At 58.0% G+C, this 13861-nt stretch overlaps 1 protein-coding gene across 7 annotated transcripts in view; it reads left to right on the top strand.

The window, feature by feature from the left end:
* The window catches only part of IL4I1 (interleukin 4 induced 1), a 40835-nt gene extending 27471 nt beyond the window's left edge, over nt 1-13364 (top strand). For 3 of the 7 annotated variants that reach the window (XM_009195018.4, XM_009195015.3, XM_009195013.4), the window contains exons 3-10: nt 1051-1284; nt 6683-6717; nt 6813-7051; nt 7681-7793; nt 8328-8529; nt 11542-11610; nt 11908-12044; nt 12417-13364. In XM_009195018.4, the coding sequence (XP_009193282.2) occupies nt 1280-1284; nt 6683-6717; nt 6813-7051; nt 7681-7793; nt 8328-8529; nt 11542-11610; nt 11908-12044; nt 12417-13347 (1731 nt within the window). In that variant the 5' untranslated portion in view covers nt 1051-1279 and the 3' untranslated portion in view covers nt 13348-13364. Of the gene's footprint in view, nt 1-1050; nt 1285-5069; nt 6022-6682; nt 6718-6812; nt 7052-7680; nt 7794-8327; nt 8530-11541; nt 11611-11907; nt 12045-12416 lie in introns of those variants that run through there. The other 4 variants (XM_009195017.4, XM_009195014.4, XM_003915930.4 and 1 more) reach the window with 4 other exon arrangements.
* Nucleotides 13365-13861: the final 497 nt, after the last annotated feature.

Below are 13861 nucleotides of genomic sequence, written 5' to 3'. Positions count from 1 at the left end.
TGTTACCCAGGCTGGAGTGCAGTGGTGCGATCTTGTCTCACTGCAAGCTCCACCTCCCGGGTTCATGCCATTCTCCTGCCTCAGCCTCCTGAGTAGCTGGGACTACAGGCACCCGCCACCGCGCCCAGCTAATTTTTTTGTATTTTTGTAGAGATGGGGTTTCACCGTGTTAGCCAGGATGGTCTCGATCTCCTGACCTCGTGATCAGCCTGCCTCGGCCTCCCAAAGTGCTGGGATTACAGGCATGAGCCACTGCACCCAGCCGATATTGTAGTTTTTAAAAAGCAAAACATGGTCAGGCGCAGTGGCTCAGCCTTGTAATCCCTGCACTTTGGGAGGCCGAGACGGGAGGGATCACCCAAGGACAGGAGTTCGAGACCACCCCAGCCAACATGGTGAAACCCCATCGCTACTAAAAATACAAAAATTAGCCGGGCGTAGTGACCTGTGCCTGTAATCCCAGCTCCTCGGGAGGCTGAGGCAGGAGAATGGCTTGAACCTGGGAGGTGGAGGTTGCGGTGAGCTGAGATTGCGCCACTGCACTCTGGCCTGGGTGACAGAATGAGACTCAGTTTCAAAAGATAAAAAGACAATATGGTGTCTGGGATTTGCTCTAAAATAAATCCAGTGGCTGGGCGCGGTGGCTCAAGCCTGTAATCCCAGCACTTTGGGAGGCCGAGATGGGCGGATCACGAGGTCAGGAGATCGAGACCATCCTGGCTGACACGGTGAAACCCCGTCTCTACTAAAAAATACAAAAACTTAGCCGGGTGAGGTGGCGGGCGCCTGTAGTCCCAGCTACTCGGGAGGCTGAGGCAGGAGAATGGCGTAAACCCAGGAGGTGGAGCTTGCAGTGAGCTGAGATCCGGCCACTGCACTCCAGCCTGGGCGACAGAGCAAGACTCCGTCTCAAAAAAAAATAAATAAAATAAAATAATAATAATAAAATAAAATAAATCCAGTGAGGGGAGGGAGAGGATGTGAATGAAACAAAGGCTGTGTGAAGCCATGAATTCACCTGGGTTCATCCTCTGCTCACTCTGGTTTTAGATGTTTGAAAGTTTCCATAATAAAACACTTCTGAGAAAGGGGGACCTGCCTTTCACAGCCTCCCAACTGCTCTGACCCCAACACCAGGAACCTGGCATCTCTGACCTAACAAGGGCATCAGGACAAAGCCACCATCGTTCACCTTGGTTCCGCACACGCCCAACGATGACTTCTGTCCTGGGCTAACGAGAAAGGCCATGGGTGCTGAGAGAGCCCCCCAGAGCCAGCCATGCAGTGAGTGCCCCCACCTGGGGCCCTGGGATGTTCTGGAAACAGGAAGGAGGGTTCTATGGGAAGGGGGCCCCTGTCCTGGGGTCAGGCCAAAGATCGGGGGACTCACTAATTCTGTTCTCCGATCCCTGAGTCCCTTCCCCGATCTGGGCCTGGACCCCCTGACTCCCACCCAGGTCCCAGGTCATCCCCTGGCCAGGCCCTGCCCACCCAAGCCTTGGTGAAAGTTTTGTGGGTTTTTTTTGTTTTTGTTTTTGTTTTTGAGACAGAGTCTCGCTCTGTCACCCAGGCTGGAGGGCAATGGCGTGGTCTCGGCTCACTGCAAGCTCCGCCTCCCAGGTTCACTCCATTCTCCTGCCTCAGCCTCCTGAGTAGCTGGGATTACAGACGCCCGCCACCACGCCCGACTAATTTTTTTGTATTTTTAGTAGAGATGGGGTTTCACCATGTTGGCCAGGCTGGTCTCGAACTCCTGATTTTGTGATCTGCCCGCCCACCTCAGCCTCCCAAAGTGCTGGGATTACAGGTGTGAGCCACCGCACCTGGCCAGTGAGTTTTAATACTGACCACTTAGGGTCTTTGGACAGACTCAGAGAAGGGAATGCATATATACGTAAGGCAGGGGCCTGGTCCCCAGCACATCTGTGCAGTCCTCATCAAAACCATCTGCCCTGATGGGCCGCGAGGCCCGCCCCGTGGGGCCAGGGCCAGGTGTCTGGCTGCTGTATAGATATGACCTAAACCCCACTGAAACCATCATTGTGGTTCTAGAAGTCAACCAAATAAGGTAGGATTTGCCCCACCGAAGACCATTGTCTGGGAGGATTAATCTTGTTTTCTAGCAACTCCATTTAAAAAAACAGAATATCCCCAAACCAGCTGAAGTCAACAGATACTTGACCGGGCCTTTCCTCCCATCCCCATCTGCTTCCTCCACCTGCCCCTCCCCTCCCTCCTGTCCCCCACTCACCTATCCAAACCGCTTTTCCCTAATTCCACCCTTATCCCTAAACCTAATTTAACCTGAACATCAATTTCCTTAGTAGTATCAGAAATGATTCTGGAGGCTGGGCATGGTGGCTCACACTTGTAATCCCAGCACTTTGGGAGGCCCAGGTGGGCAGATCACCTGAGGTCAGGACTTTGAGACCAGCCTGTCCAACATGGAGAAACCCCTGTCTCTACTAAAAATACAAAAATTAGCTGGGCGTGGTGGTGTGCACGCCTGTAATCCCAGCTACTCAGGAGGTTGAGGCAGGAGAATCATTTGAACCCGGAAGGTGGAGGTTGCAGTGAGCTGAGATCGCGCCACGGCACTCCAGCCTGGGCTACAGAGCATTCTGGAAAGGCATCAGTCCTGAGCCAGCTGACTTGCACCCTCCGCTCTTCACTTGGGGCACCTGGCCTGTCTGATGTATTGCTTCAAACTCACATTAATTGGGATTTTTTTTTTCTTTAATTACAAAAGCAATACATGCTGAATGAAGATGATGTGAAATGCACAAAAAAGCTCAAGGGGACCAGGCATAGTGGCTCATGCTTGTAATCTCAGCACTCTGGGAGGCCAAGGCACGTGGATCACCTGAGCCCAGGAGTTTGAGACCAGCCTGGGCAACATAGTGAGGCCCCGTCTATACGAAAAAGTACAAAAAAATAGCGGTGCATGGTGGTATGCACCTGTGGTCCCAGCTCCTCCAGAGACTGAGGCTGGAGGATCGCTTAAGCCCAGCCGTTCAAGACCAGCCTGGGCAGCATAATGAAACCCCATCTCTACAAACAGTACAGAAATTTAGCCAGGTGTGGTGGTGCAGTTCTGTAGTCCCAGCTACTAGGGAGGCTGAGGTGGGAGGATTGCTTGAGCCCGGGAGGTTGAGGCTGCAGTGAGCCGTGATTGTGCCACTGTGCTCTAGCCTGAGTGACAGTGAGACCTTGTCTCTTAAAAAAAAAAAAAAAAAAACCAGAAGTCCACCAAGGTGAGCTGCACATACGCCCAGAACCAGAGGAGCTGTGTGCAACAACCCTGTGTGATAAGGACAAGGGGCTTGGTGCCGGAGCCCACCCACTCTGGAAACCCAAAAACTCCTGGGACATGTCCTAGGAGGCAGTGGGCTGTGGGCCTCCACCCCTTTCCATGGTCCTTTCCACTGTTATGTGGCTGTAGGACTGAACAAGCTGCTGGGCAGGGGCCGGGGACCTGGGGTCCGCCCGACCTGGTGAGGAATGTCAGCACTGCCATTCCCCGCTGTGGGACCCAGGCCGAGGCACAGGTGAATAAGGCCCCAATCCCGCTGCATTCATACTCGACATGTTACTGTGAATGAAGCTCTGAGACCTAGGCCAAGCCTTTTCCCTCTCTGTACCCCAGGGTCCTCCTGCCCCACCCTCTCGCCATCTCCAAGCCTCGGTTTCCTCAACTATCAAATGCAGGCATTGGGCTGGGGGTGGTGGCTCACGCCTGTAATCCCAGCACTTTGGGAGGCTGAGGCAGGAGGATCACAAGGTCAGGAGATCAAGACCATCCTGGCTAACACAGTGAAACCCCATCTCCACTGTATCACTGTGGCTCACAGGAGGGAGGGCGGGACGCCAGGGGTTCCCAGCTGAGGTCGCTATCTCAGGGAGGTGGGTTGTCAAGATTGCACCGCTGCACTCCAGCCTGGGGGACAGAGCGAGACTCCATCTCAAAAAAAAAAAAAAAATGCAGGCATTGTTTTTGTTTGTTTGTTTTGTTTCTTGCTTTGAGACGGAGTCTCGGCCTGTCCCCCAGGCTGAGTGCAGCGGTGCAATTCCTGACTCACTGCAACCTCCACCTCCTGGGTTCAAGCGATTCTCCCGCCTCAGCCCAGTAGCTGGGATTACAGGCGCACCACCTCAGCCCAGGCTAATTTTTATATTTTTGGCAGAGACAGGGTTTCATCATGTTGGCCAGGCTGGTATTGAACCTGACCTCAAGTGATCCGGGCCTCACCAGCCTCCCAAAGTGCTGGGATTGCCGCAGGAGCTAATACCTGGCCCTCAAATGTGGCATTTCAGAGGGTTACGATGGGTGCAAAGCCCTGAGCACCAGGCGGCCTCCAAGCAGGTGATAGCCATGGGAACATTTTTGTTACTATTTTTTTTCTTTTTTAGAGAAAGGGTTTCGCCATCTTGGCCAGGCTGGTCTCAAGTCCCTGGGCTCAAGCAATCCTCCCACCTCAGCCTCCCAAAGTGCTAGGATTACAGGAGTGAGCCACTGCGCCCAGCCCTCGTCACTATTGTTTTTTTGTTTGTTTGTTTTGAGAGGGAGTCTCATTCTGTCACCCAGGCTGGAGTGCAATGGCGCGATCTCAACTCACTGCAACCTCTGCCTCCTAGGTTCAAGCAATTCTCCTGCCTCAACTTCCAGAGTAGTTGGGACTATAGGCATATGCCACCACGCCCAGCTAATTTTTATATTTTTAGTAGCGACCAGTTTCCACCACGTTGGCCAAGCTGGTCTTGAACTCCTGACATCAGGTGATCCGCCTGCCTCAACCTTCCAAAGTGCTGGGATTATGGGCGTGAGCCACCGCCGGCCCTTGTCACTATTTTTGCTGACCCAAGCTCTTTCGGTCCCTGAACCGTCCAGCTCTTTGATCATTTCCCTTTGCCACAGCCTCCCGCCCCTGCATCATATGCCTTCTTACTCACATTCACCCCCCAGCCCCTCCCGGCCATAAACCGCATCCCTCTTTGATTTACCGCTGGAGTTTCCCATCTTCCTTCTTGGTAATGCCCCCCCACCCCCACCTGACCCCTTGCTGCAGAGAATCTGCCTCCCTCTGGTTTTTCTCCTCACTGAGCCCCTGGCTCCCTCTCCCCCACCCCAAGGAAAGTCCCTGCTATTGTTTCTCCACCCCACCCACTTCAAGGTGCCGCCCCACTCCCTGCCCTGAGCACCGAGGTGGTTCTCAAGGCAGGGATGGGTGAAGCCTGGGCACTTCCCTCTGGCGGGTGGCCACTCACAGAACCCCCCAGTGCCCCTGCGGCCACAGCAGCTGGCATTTCCAAAGGAGCAGCTTCCAGTACTGCCCCAGGTTCCGGCCACAGAGCTTAACCTGGATTCACTCACTTGATCCTAAAACACTGGGACGTCCCCATTTAACAGCTGTGGATGGGAGCCACAAAGGGGAGGGCGGGCTCAGAGCTCACGGCTGCCAGCCCCACTGCTACGCCCATTTGACAGAGGGGGAGACTGAGGCTCTGGGTGGCAAGTGGAGAGGGAAGCAGAACCATGGGGAACCCTGCAGGACTTGGCGACACCTGACGAAGAGGGACTTGGAGGGGAAAATGGGCCTGGCCCAGGGACCCATACCCACTCTGTCCCCATGCCGTGGGAATCAAGGAGGCAGAGAGAGCGCAGGGGAGGATAGAAACAAGGGGCCCAGTGATGAGGGACAGGGGCAGGCCGAGGGGGATTCCCGTTGTTGACACGGTTACCTGAGCATCTATTTCTGGCCTCCAAACCACCCCAGAACTATCTGGGGCAAAAGGAAGAAAATAGACTGATTAACTTCCTCTGACCCCCTTTCTCCAATCTCAACTAAACTCTGAGCATTTGACCAGAGCAGCTCCAGGAAACCAGTTTCATTTCCCTCGGCGTTTCCCAAAAGGAGGGGTGGGCGGGGCTCTTCCAGTTTAAGGGGAGAGAAAGGGCCTCAGCAGACACAGTGAAGGGCGGTGGAGAGGACCGCGCCGTCCTGCTGTCACCGAGAGCTGAAGGTAGCGACACGGCCAGTGGTGGGGGGACAGAGAGACAGGACCCACAGAAACAGGGACTGAGAAACGAGTGGGGGAGATGAGGAAGAGGGAAAATGGGCGCAATGGCTCACGCCCGGAACCCCAGCACTTTGGGAGGCCGAGGTGGGTGGATCACCTGAGATCAGGAGTTCGAGACCAGCCTGGCCAATGTGGCAAAACCCCATCTCTACTAAAAATACAAAAATTAGCCAGGTGTGGTTATGGGTGTCTGTAATCCCAGCTACTTGGGAGGCTGAAGTGGGAGGATTGCTTGAACCTGGGAGGCGGAGGTTGCAGTGAGCCAAGATCGTACCACTGCACTCCAGCCTGGATGACAGAGAAAGACTGTTAAAAAAAAAAAAAAGAAAGAAAGAAAGAAAGAAAAGAAAAAAGAAAGAGGGAAAAGAAGAGAAAGAGACAGGAACCCGAGAGAGCTGTGGCAGAGGTAGAGACCGGTGAGGAGGGAGGCATGGACAGTCCAGGGGACTCTGAAAGAATGGGGTTGGGGGACACAGGTCCAGAGAAGAGGGCAGTGATTGGGGGAGGGCTGACTCCAGCAGCTAGGCAGCCCATGGGAGACAGAGTCAGGCTCCAGCAGTCACAGGCCTCAGCCACAATAGCCCTCCCTTCTCCTCCACCCCAGACGCCATCTCCCACCGAGAGTCATGGCCCCGTTGGGTGAGTAAGCAGGGGAGGGGACTCTGGGACAAGTGAGTAGAACCCCTCTCCCCCAACCTGCCACGTACCCGTTGACCCTGTCCTCCTCCTCCCAGCCCTGCGCCTCCTCGTCCTCGTCCCCATCCTTCTCAGCCTTGCGGCCTCCCGGGACTGGAAGGCTGAACGCAGCCAGGACCCCTTCGAGAAATGCATGCAGGATCCTGACTATGAGCAGCTGCTCGAGGTGGTGACCTGGGGGCTCAATCGGACCCTGAAGCCCCAGAGGGTGATTGTGGTCGGCGCTGGTGTGGCCGGGCTGGTGGCTGCCAAGATGCTCAGTGATGCCGGACATAAGGTGGGAAGCACTGCTTGCAGTCTACCTGGAGTCCCTCCTGCTGTAGGCTGGAGTCCCTGGGCAGAGGGACCTGGCCCCGTTCCTGCTTGAGAGGGTGGGGGTGGGGATGTGGAGGGAGAGGCTACCTTTCCCCGTGGTCTGAGGGTGAGGCCCAAGCCCCCTGTTGTCACGTGTCTGCACTGAGAGGCCCTAGACTTTCCTGTCCCACGTTTTTCATCCCAGAGGGGAGTCTCACTGGCTCAAAGCTCCTGTCCCGGGGTGGGGCGCCTGTTGGTGGAGAGGAAACTCCACTAAGGGGATGTGTGCCCTGAGGTCTAACCACGGACCTACTCACTGAAATCCAAGAATGAGAATGGGCCATCCCAGGGGCTTCTGTGCATATGGGTTATCTCCCAACTCCCCGAGCTGGGAAGTCCCTTTGCAGTCTAGCCGGCGGCCTTCCTGCTGCACTCTAGAACTGCCCACTTGGTTCTGTTCCCCCACCTCCCATACAGAAGGGGACCCTCTCCTAGTCTCCTGTGCCACTGTGGGGACGGAAGAAGGCAGGGGGCTGGCACGGGGTGGGAGGGGGCAGGGAATGGTCAGTGGGTGGACCTGAAGGGCCCTCCTCGCCCCACCGCCTCCCTCAGGTCACCATCCTGGAGGCAGATAACAGGATCGGGGGCCGCATCTTCACCTACCGGGACCAGAACACGGGCTGGATTGGGGAGCTGGGAGCCATGCGCATGCCCAGCTCTCACAGGTGACCTGGCAACCCACCCACCTGTGTGCCTAGACTCAGCCAGCCCCCCAGCTCCATGCCCATGCCACAGCAGGCATCCTTCGCCTAATCCCCATCTTAGTCTTGCCTCCAGCGCCAGCACTGGGCCTCTGGCAATGCTCGGGCCACCTAGTCCAACCAGACCCCCAGCTAGCCCTGCCTGGTGCAAAAGCCAGCTCCTCTGCTGGCCCCTCCAGGCCTGCAGCTCCACCGGCCCCACACCCTCAGGCACTCCAGCCCCAGGCTCCTTCTTCATCTCAAACCCCCATCCAACCCAAATTCTGTCCCCCTTCCCGATTCTAAGCTGGGCTCTATTCCCATTCCTAACTCAATCCTAATCCTGGTCCCCATTTCATTCCCATCCCTCAGCATTGATCACCCTAAATCTAGCCCAACCCCCCAGCCTCATGCTGGTCCCCAGCTACTCTCCCCTCCCACCTCCCTTCTCCAAGTCCCACTAGGGACCGGGTTACCTCCACCGGAGCCCAGCCCTCACTCACCCACTCCCTCAATCAGGATCCTCCATAAGCTCTGCCAGGGCCTGGGACTCAACCTGACCAAGTTCACCCAGTACGACAAGAACACATGGACGGAGGTGCACGAAGTGAAGCTGCGCAACTACGTGGTGGAGAAGGTACCCGAGAAGCTGGGCTACGCCCTACGCCCCCAGGAAAAGGGCCAGTCGCCCGAAGACATCTACCAGATGGCTCTCAACCAGGTGGGCACCGCCTGTACCCTCCTCCCGCCCTGACTTCTCTGTCCTTCTCCTAAGCTTGCCCCAGTGCGCTCCCTGGCCTGGCTTTTCTTCTCTCTGTCATCCCTTGGGTCCCCTGCCATGGGGTGGGGCACCTGTTGATGGAGATGGAAATTCTACCAGGGAATGTGTGCCCTGAGGTCTAACCACTGACCTACTCACTGCAATCTGAGAGTGAGAATGGGCCATCCCAGGGGCTTCTACGCATATGAGCCACCTCCCAACTCCCCCCCTCCTTTTTTCTTTTTGAGACGGAGTCTTACTGTGTCGCCCAGGCTGGAGTGCAGTGGCGCCATTTCAGCTCACTGCAACCTCTGTCTCCCAGGTTCAAGCAATTCTCTGCTTCAGCCTCCCGAGTAGCTGGGATTACAGGCGCCCGCCACCACGCCCAGCTAATTTTTGTATTTTTAATAGAGATGGGGTTTCACCATCTTGGCCAGGCTGATCTTGAACTCCTGACCTCGTGATCCACCTGCCTCGGCCTCCCAAAGTGCTGGGATTACAGGCGTGAACCACTGCCCCCGGCCCCAACTCTGTTCTTTAGCTTCCCCATAAACACTGCTGACCCCAAAGCTGCATCAGCTTTTGGCCTCTTCCCCTTTCACCCACACACTGTCCTGGACAACCTCTCCAGTCTCCACCTCTGGCTTAAACATAGATCCACGGGCTGATGGAGACATCTGCCTCTCGAGACCCTGGCCTGTGTCCCTCCCCAGGACCCTCTAGCTCCACTGGGCTCAGAACCTTCCCCTAAACCCATTCCTCTTCCCGGTGCCCCCATCTCACGATGGCCCCACCATCCCGCAGTCACGGGCAGACCCCCAGGAGCCATCCTCCTCCTGACCTCCTCCTCGCCCACCTCCCCCACCATCAGTGCCCACCCCTGCCCCCTGATGCTTGTGCCCTGCTCCCCTCTGCCCACCCCAGCTCAGGCCTCCTCCTCTGCCCTGGACCCTCCCCCAGCCTCTTCTCCAGCTGCCCAGGCTCCAGTCTCCCCAACCTGGTACCAGAAGTGTCTTCCCACACACCCAGAGTGATGCCGCTCACAGCCCCTGGTGGCTCCCCGCTGCCTCCTGGACAAAGTCTGATCTTTTCGGGCTCAGCTTTGAGCCCTGACTGGCCTTCCCTTCTGCACCCCTCTAGCCTCATGCTCTTTTCTCCTGTAAGGAATTTTTTTTTTTTTTTTTTTTTTTGAGACGGAGTCTCGCTCTGTCACCCAGGCTGGAGTGCAGTGGCCGGATCTCAGCTCACTGCAAGCTCCGCCTCCCGGGTTCACGGCATTCTCCGGCCTCAGCCTCCCGAGTAGCTGGGACTACAGGCGCCCGCCACCTCGCCCGGCTAGTTTTTTGTATTTCTTAATAGAGACGGGGTTTCACCCTGTTAGCCAGGATGGTCTCGATCTCCTGACCTCGTGATCCGCCCGTCTCGGCCTCCCAAAGTGCTGGGATTACAGGCTTGAGCCACCGCGCCCGGCCCCTGTAAGGAATTTTTGTCCTCATGGTGGTCCACATGCCCCCAGCTCTGTGTTCCTCACACTCACTATACCTGTGCATCGCCCTCCCTTGCCCAAAATGCCTTTCCCTTCCCCACACAGGAACTCCTGCGCAGCCCTCAAGAACCAGCTCCATTGTCCCCTCCTCCAGGAAGCCTTCCCTGATACCTTTAGGGAGGGGCTTCCCACACCCAATATCCCCTCCCCACCCAGGTCAGAGCCCACTTGCCCATCTGCCCTTCTAGACCAGGTCATTTCTATGCCTTGACACTGACTGGTTTGCGAGCCTGGGAGATGCAAGATGCGTGAGTGAGTGAAGGGGCACCGCTTTCTCTCTGAGGTCCTGGCCAGAAGGGGGAAGCCAGGTAGACCAAGAAGAGGCCTGAAATTAGACAGGGGCAGCGAGGCTTCTCGGAGGGGATGAGACTTGAACAAAGAGCTGAAGGACAGGCACTCGTGTGCCACGCAAAGACAGGCAGGGAAAAAATAGGTGCCAGACGTACAGGTGGGAGAGCCCTGAGGGCGGGTGGTCTGGACACTGGACACTGCCCACAGAACCGGAGCTGCCATAAAAGACATGGACTGAGGCCAGACGCGGTGGCTCATGCCTGGAATCCCAGCACTTTGGGAGGCTGAGGTGGGCAGATCACTTGAGGTCAGGAGTTCGAGACCAGCCTGGCCAATATGGTGAAACCCCGTCTCTACTAAAAATGCAAAAATTAACCAGGTGTGGTGGTGGGCACCTGTAATCCCAGCTACTTGGGAGGCTGAGGTGGGAGAATCTCTTGAACCTGGGAGGCAGAGCTTGCAGTGAGCCGAGATGGCGCCCCTGCACTCCAACCTAGGCAACAGAGCGACACTCCATCTCAAAAAAAGAAAAAAAAAGACATTGAGGGGCTAGCAGGGGCCTTGAACATGAGGCTGAGGGGCAAGGACCCTGTGGCCCCAGGCACTGGGGAGCCACAGGAGGGCTGTGGGCAGGGGACAGACGGTAGGTAAACTTCTCAGCCATCATGCCCTGTCAGCGCTGACCAGTGACCCAGGGGACCAGCTTCTGTCCGTGGCCACAGTGATTCAGGCAACAAATAATCACTGAGCCCCGGGAGGACACAGCACGCCTGGGATCCTCTCCCAGCCTCCTCTCCAGCTGCCCACATCCCTGCCTCCATGGAGCTCACAGGCTGGCTGGCTCAGAAACAGGCAAAATAACACCCAACCGGGAGGAGCCGTGACCAGCCTGGCCTGCCGAATGCGGGGGGTGAGGCAGCGTGAACAGTTCAGGAAGATCGGAGGAGTGGTGGCATCTGAGTTGCCATGGAGGGCAAGGCGGAGGGCACGGTGTGGGCAGAAGCCCAGGGGCTTGAGAGCGGTGAATGGCCAGCCGTGGGCAGAACCACCAGGAGAAGCCGGGTGTGGGCTCCAGGCCCAGCCTCCACCCTGGCTGCCCAGGCAGCTCAGCACCATGTCTGCTTCTTCCACAACAGGCTCTCAAAGACCTCAAGGCACTGGGCTGCAGAAAGGCGATGAAAAAATTTGAAAGGCACACGCTCTTGGTAAATGGGGCCCTTGGTTCTGCTGAGAGGCAGGGCAGAGAGTGTGACCATGAGGCCTTCCCCAGAGAGTCAGAATGCGGGTACCTGGGACCCTAGTCCTGCCACCACCTTCCTGCCTGACCCAGGGGCTGGACACGCCCCCTCTCTGGACCTCAGTTTCCCTCATCTGTCAGAGAACAGGGACCGGATCCTACGGTCCAAGGACATGTCATGGGACCAAGAGGCCGGGCTGCAGAGGGGCTCTCTGGGGGGTGCAGCCTGCCTGGGCCCTGACCTCGGCCTGCGCCCACCCTGCAGGAATACCTCCTCGGGGAAGGGAACCTGAGCCGGCCGGCCGTGCAGCTTCTGGGAGACGTGATGTCCGAGGATGGCTTCTTCTATCTCAGCTTCGCCGAGGCCCTCAGGGCCCACAGCTGCCTCAGCGACAGACTCCAGTGAGGGGCGGGGCTGGCGGGCAGGGGCGGGGCGGGCGGGGGCCAATCAAGACAAGTAGCAGGGAGTGGGCGGAGCCTCTGGGTCTGGGGGCGGAGCTGTTGTGAAGGGCGTGGCCTACTTGAGGGTAGTGGGGCTAATGGTTCCCGGATAAAGGACACGGTCTAGCGGAGAAGAAGTGGTGGGATCCCTGGTCACACAATCCACTACTCCTGCGACCTCCGGGATGTCAGGGACGGGCAGGGTCGGGAGAGGTGGATGACTAGGGAGCGGGCCGGTGCCCACAGGGGCCAGCTGCCGGGGTGGGTGGGGCTAGGCGGAGGGGCAGGGCAGCAGAGCCCAGGTCACCCCCCCCAACCCCGCCCCGCCTGCAGGTACAGCCGCATCGTGGGTGGCTGGGACCTGCTGCCGCGCGCACTGCTGAGCTCGCTGTCCGGGCTCGTGCTGTTGAACGCGCCCGTCGTGGCGATGACCCAGGGGCCGCACGATGTGCACGTGCAGATCGATACCTCACCCCCGGCGCGGAATCTGAAGGTGCTGAAGGCCGACGTGGTGCTGCTGACGGCGAGCGGACCGGCGGTGAAGCGCATCACCTTCTCGCCGCCGCTGCCCCGCCACATGCAGGAGGCGCTGCGGAGGCTGCACTACGTGCCGGCCACCAAAGTGTTTCTAAGCTTCCGCAGGCCCTTCTGGCGCGAGGAGCACATTGAAGGCGGCCACTCGAACACCGACCGCCCGTCGCGCATGATTTTCTACCCGCCGCCGCGCGAGGGCGCGCTGCTGCTGGCTTCGTACACGTGGTCGGACGCGGCGGCCGCGTTCGCCGGCTTGAGCCGGGAAGAAGCGCTGCGCTTGGCGCTCGACGACGTGGCGGCATTGCACGGGCCTCTCGTGCGCCAGCTCTGGGACGGCACCGGCGTCGTCAAGCGTTGGGCGGAGGACCCGCACAGCCAGGGTGGCTTTGTGGTACAGCCGCCGGCGCTCTGGCAAACCGAAAAGGATTACTGGAGGGTCCCTTATGGCCGCATCTACTTTGCCGGCGAGCACACCGCCTACCCGCACGGCTGGGTGGAGACGGCGGTAAAGTCGGCGCTGCGCGCCGCCATCAAGATCAACAGCCGGAAGGGGCCTGCATCCGACACGGCCAGCCCCACGGGGCACGAGTCCGACACGGAGGGGCAGGGGCATGTGCATGGGGTGGCTGGCAGCCCCTCGCATGACCTGGCAAAGGAAGAGGGCAGCCACCCTGCAGCCCAAGGCCAGTTATCTCTCCAGCACATGACCCACACGAGGACCTTGTATTAAAGTATTTTCGGAAAAAGCCGTGTGGTCCAGCCTCCCCCGTGGCTCAGTTACTTCCCCAGTTTGCCTGCATCGGAACCACTAGCCTTGCAGTTAGCAGGCGCTATGCCTATCCTGGAGTCCCCCAAGAATCTGCCCCTCACTTCTTCCTGGACAGTGGGGCTCCATAGGAGGGTGGGAGGGGGCGCATAGAAGGGAACCAGACGGATGCCCTGCACCACCGGGAAATGGCAATCACAACGACCACCTCCGACTGCCACGAGGCTGAAGCACAGATGGGCCCTAATGCAAGTAACAGAAAGCCCGGCTGACAGTGGCTTAACAGGAGGTGATTTTTCTCCCAAGCAGCAGCTGGGAGGGCAGGCTCCCCAGAGTGCAACTCTGCAGACCCTTCCACCTTGGTTATGTCCGGGAAGTGTTCCCACACAGCTACCAGGTCGCAGCCGCAGCCGCAGCCTAGAGCACCCTATCCTCTTCCAAAAACCCCAAATCAGGCCGGGTGTGGTGGCTCACGCCT

Source organism: Papio anubis, chromosome 20, assembly GCF_008728515.1.
Source record: "Papio anubis isolate 15944 chromosome 20, Panubis1.0, whole genome shotgun sequence".
Taxonomy (NCBI): Eukaryota; Metazoa; Chordata; class Mammalia; order Primates; family Cercopithecidae; genus Papio; species Papio anubis.
This window is presented reverse-complemented; position numbering and strand designations above follow the sequence as displayed.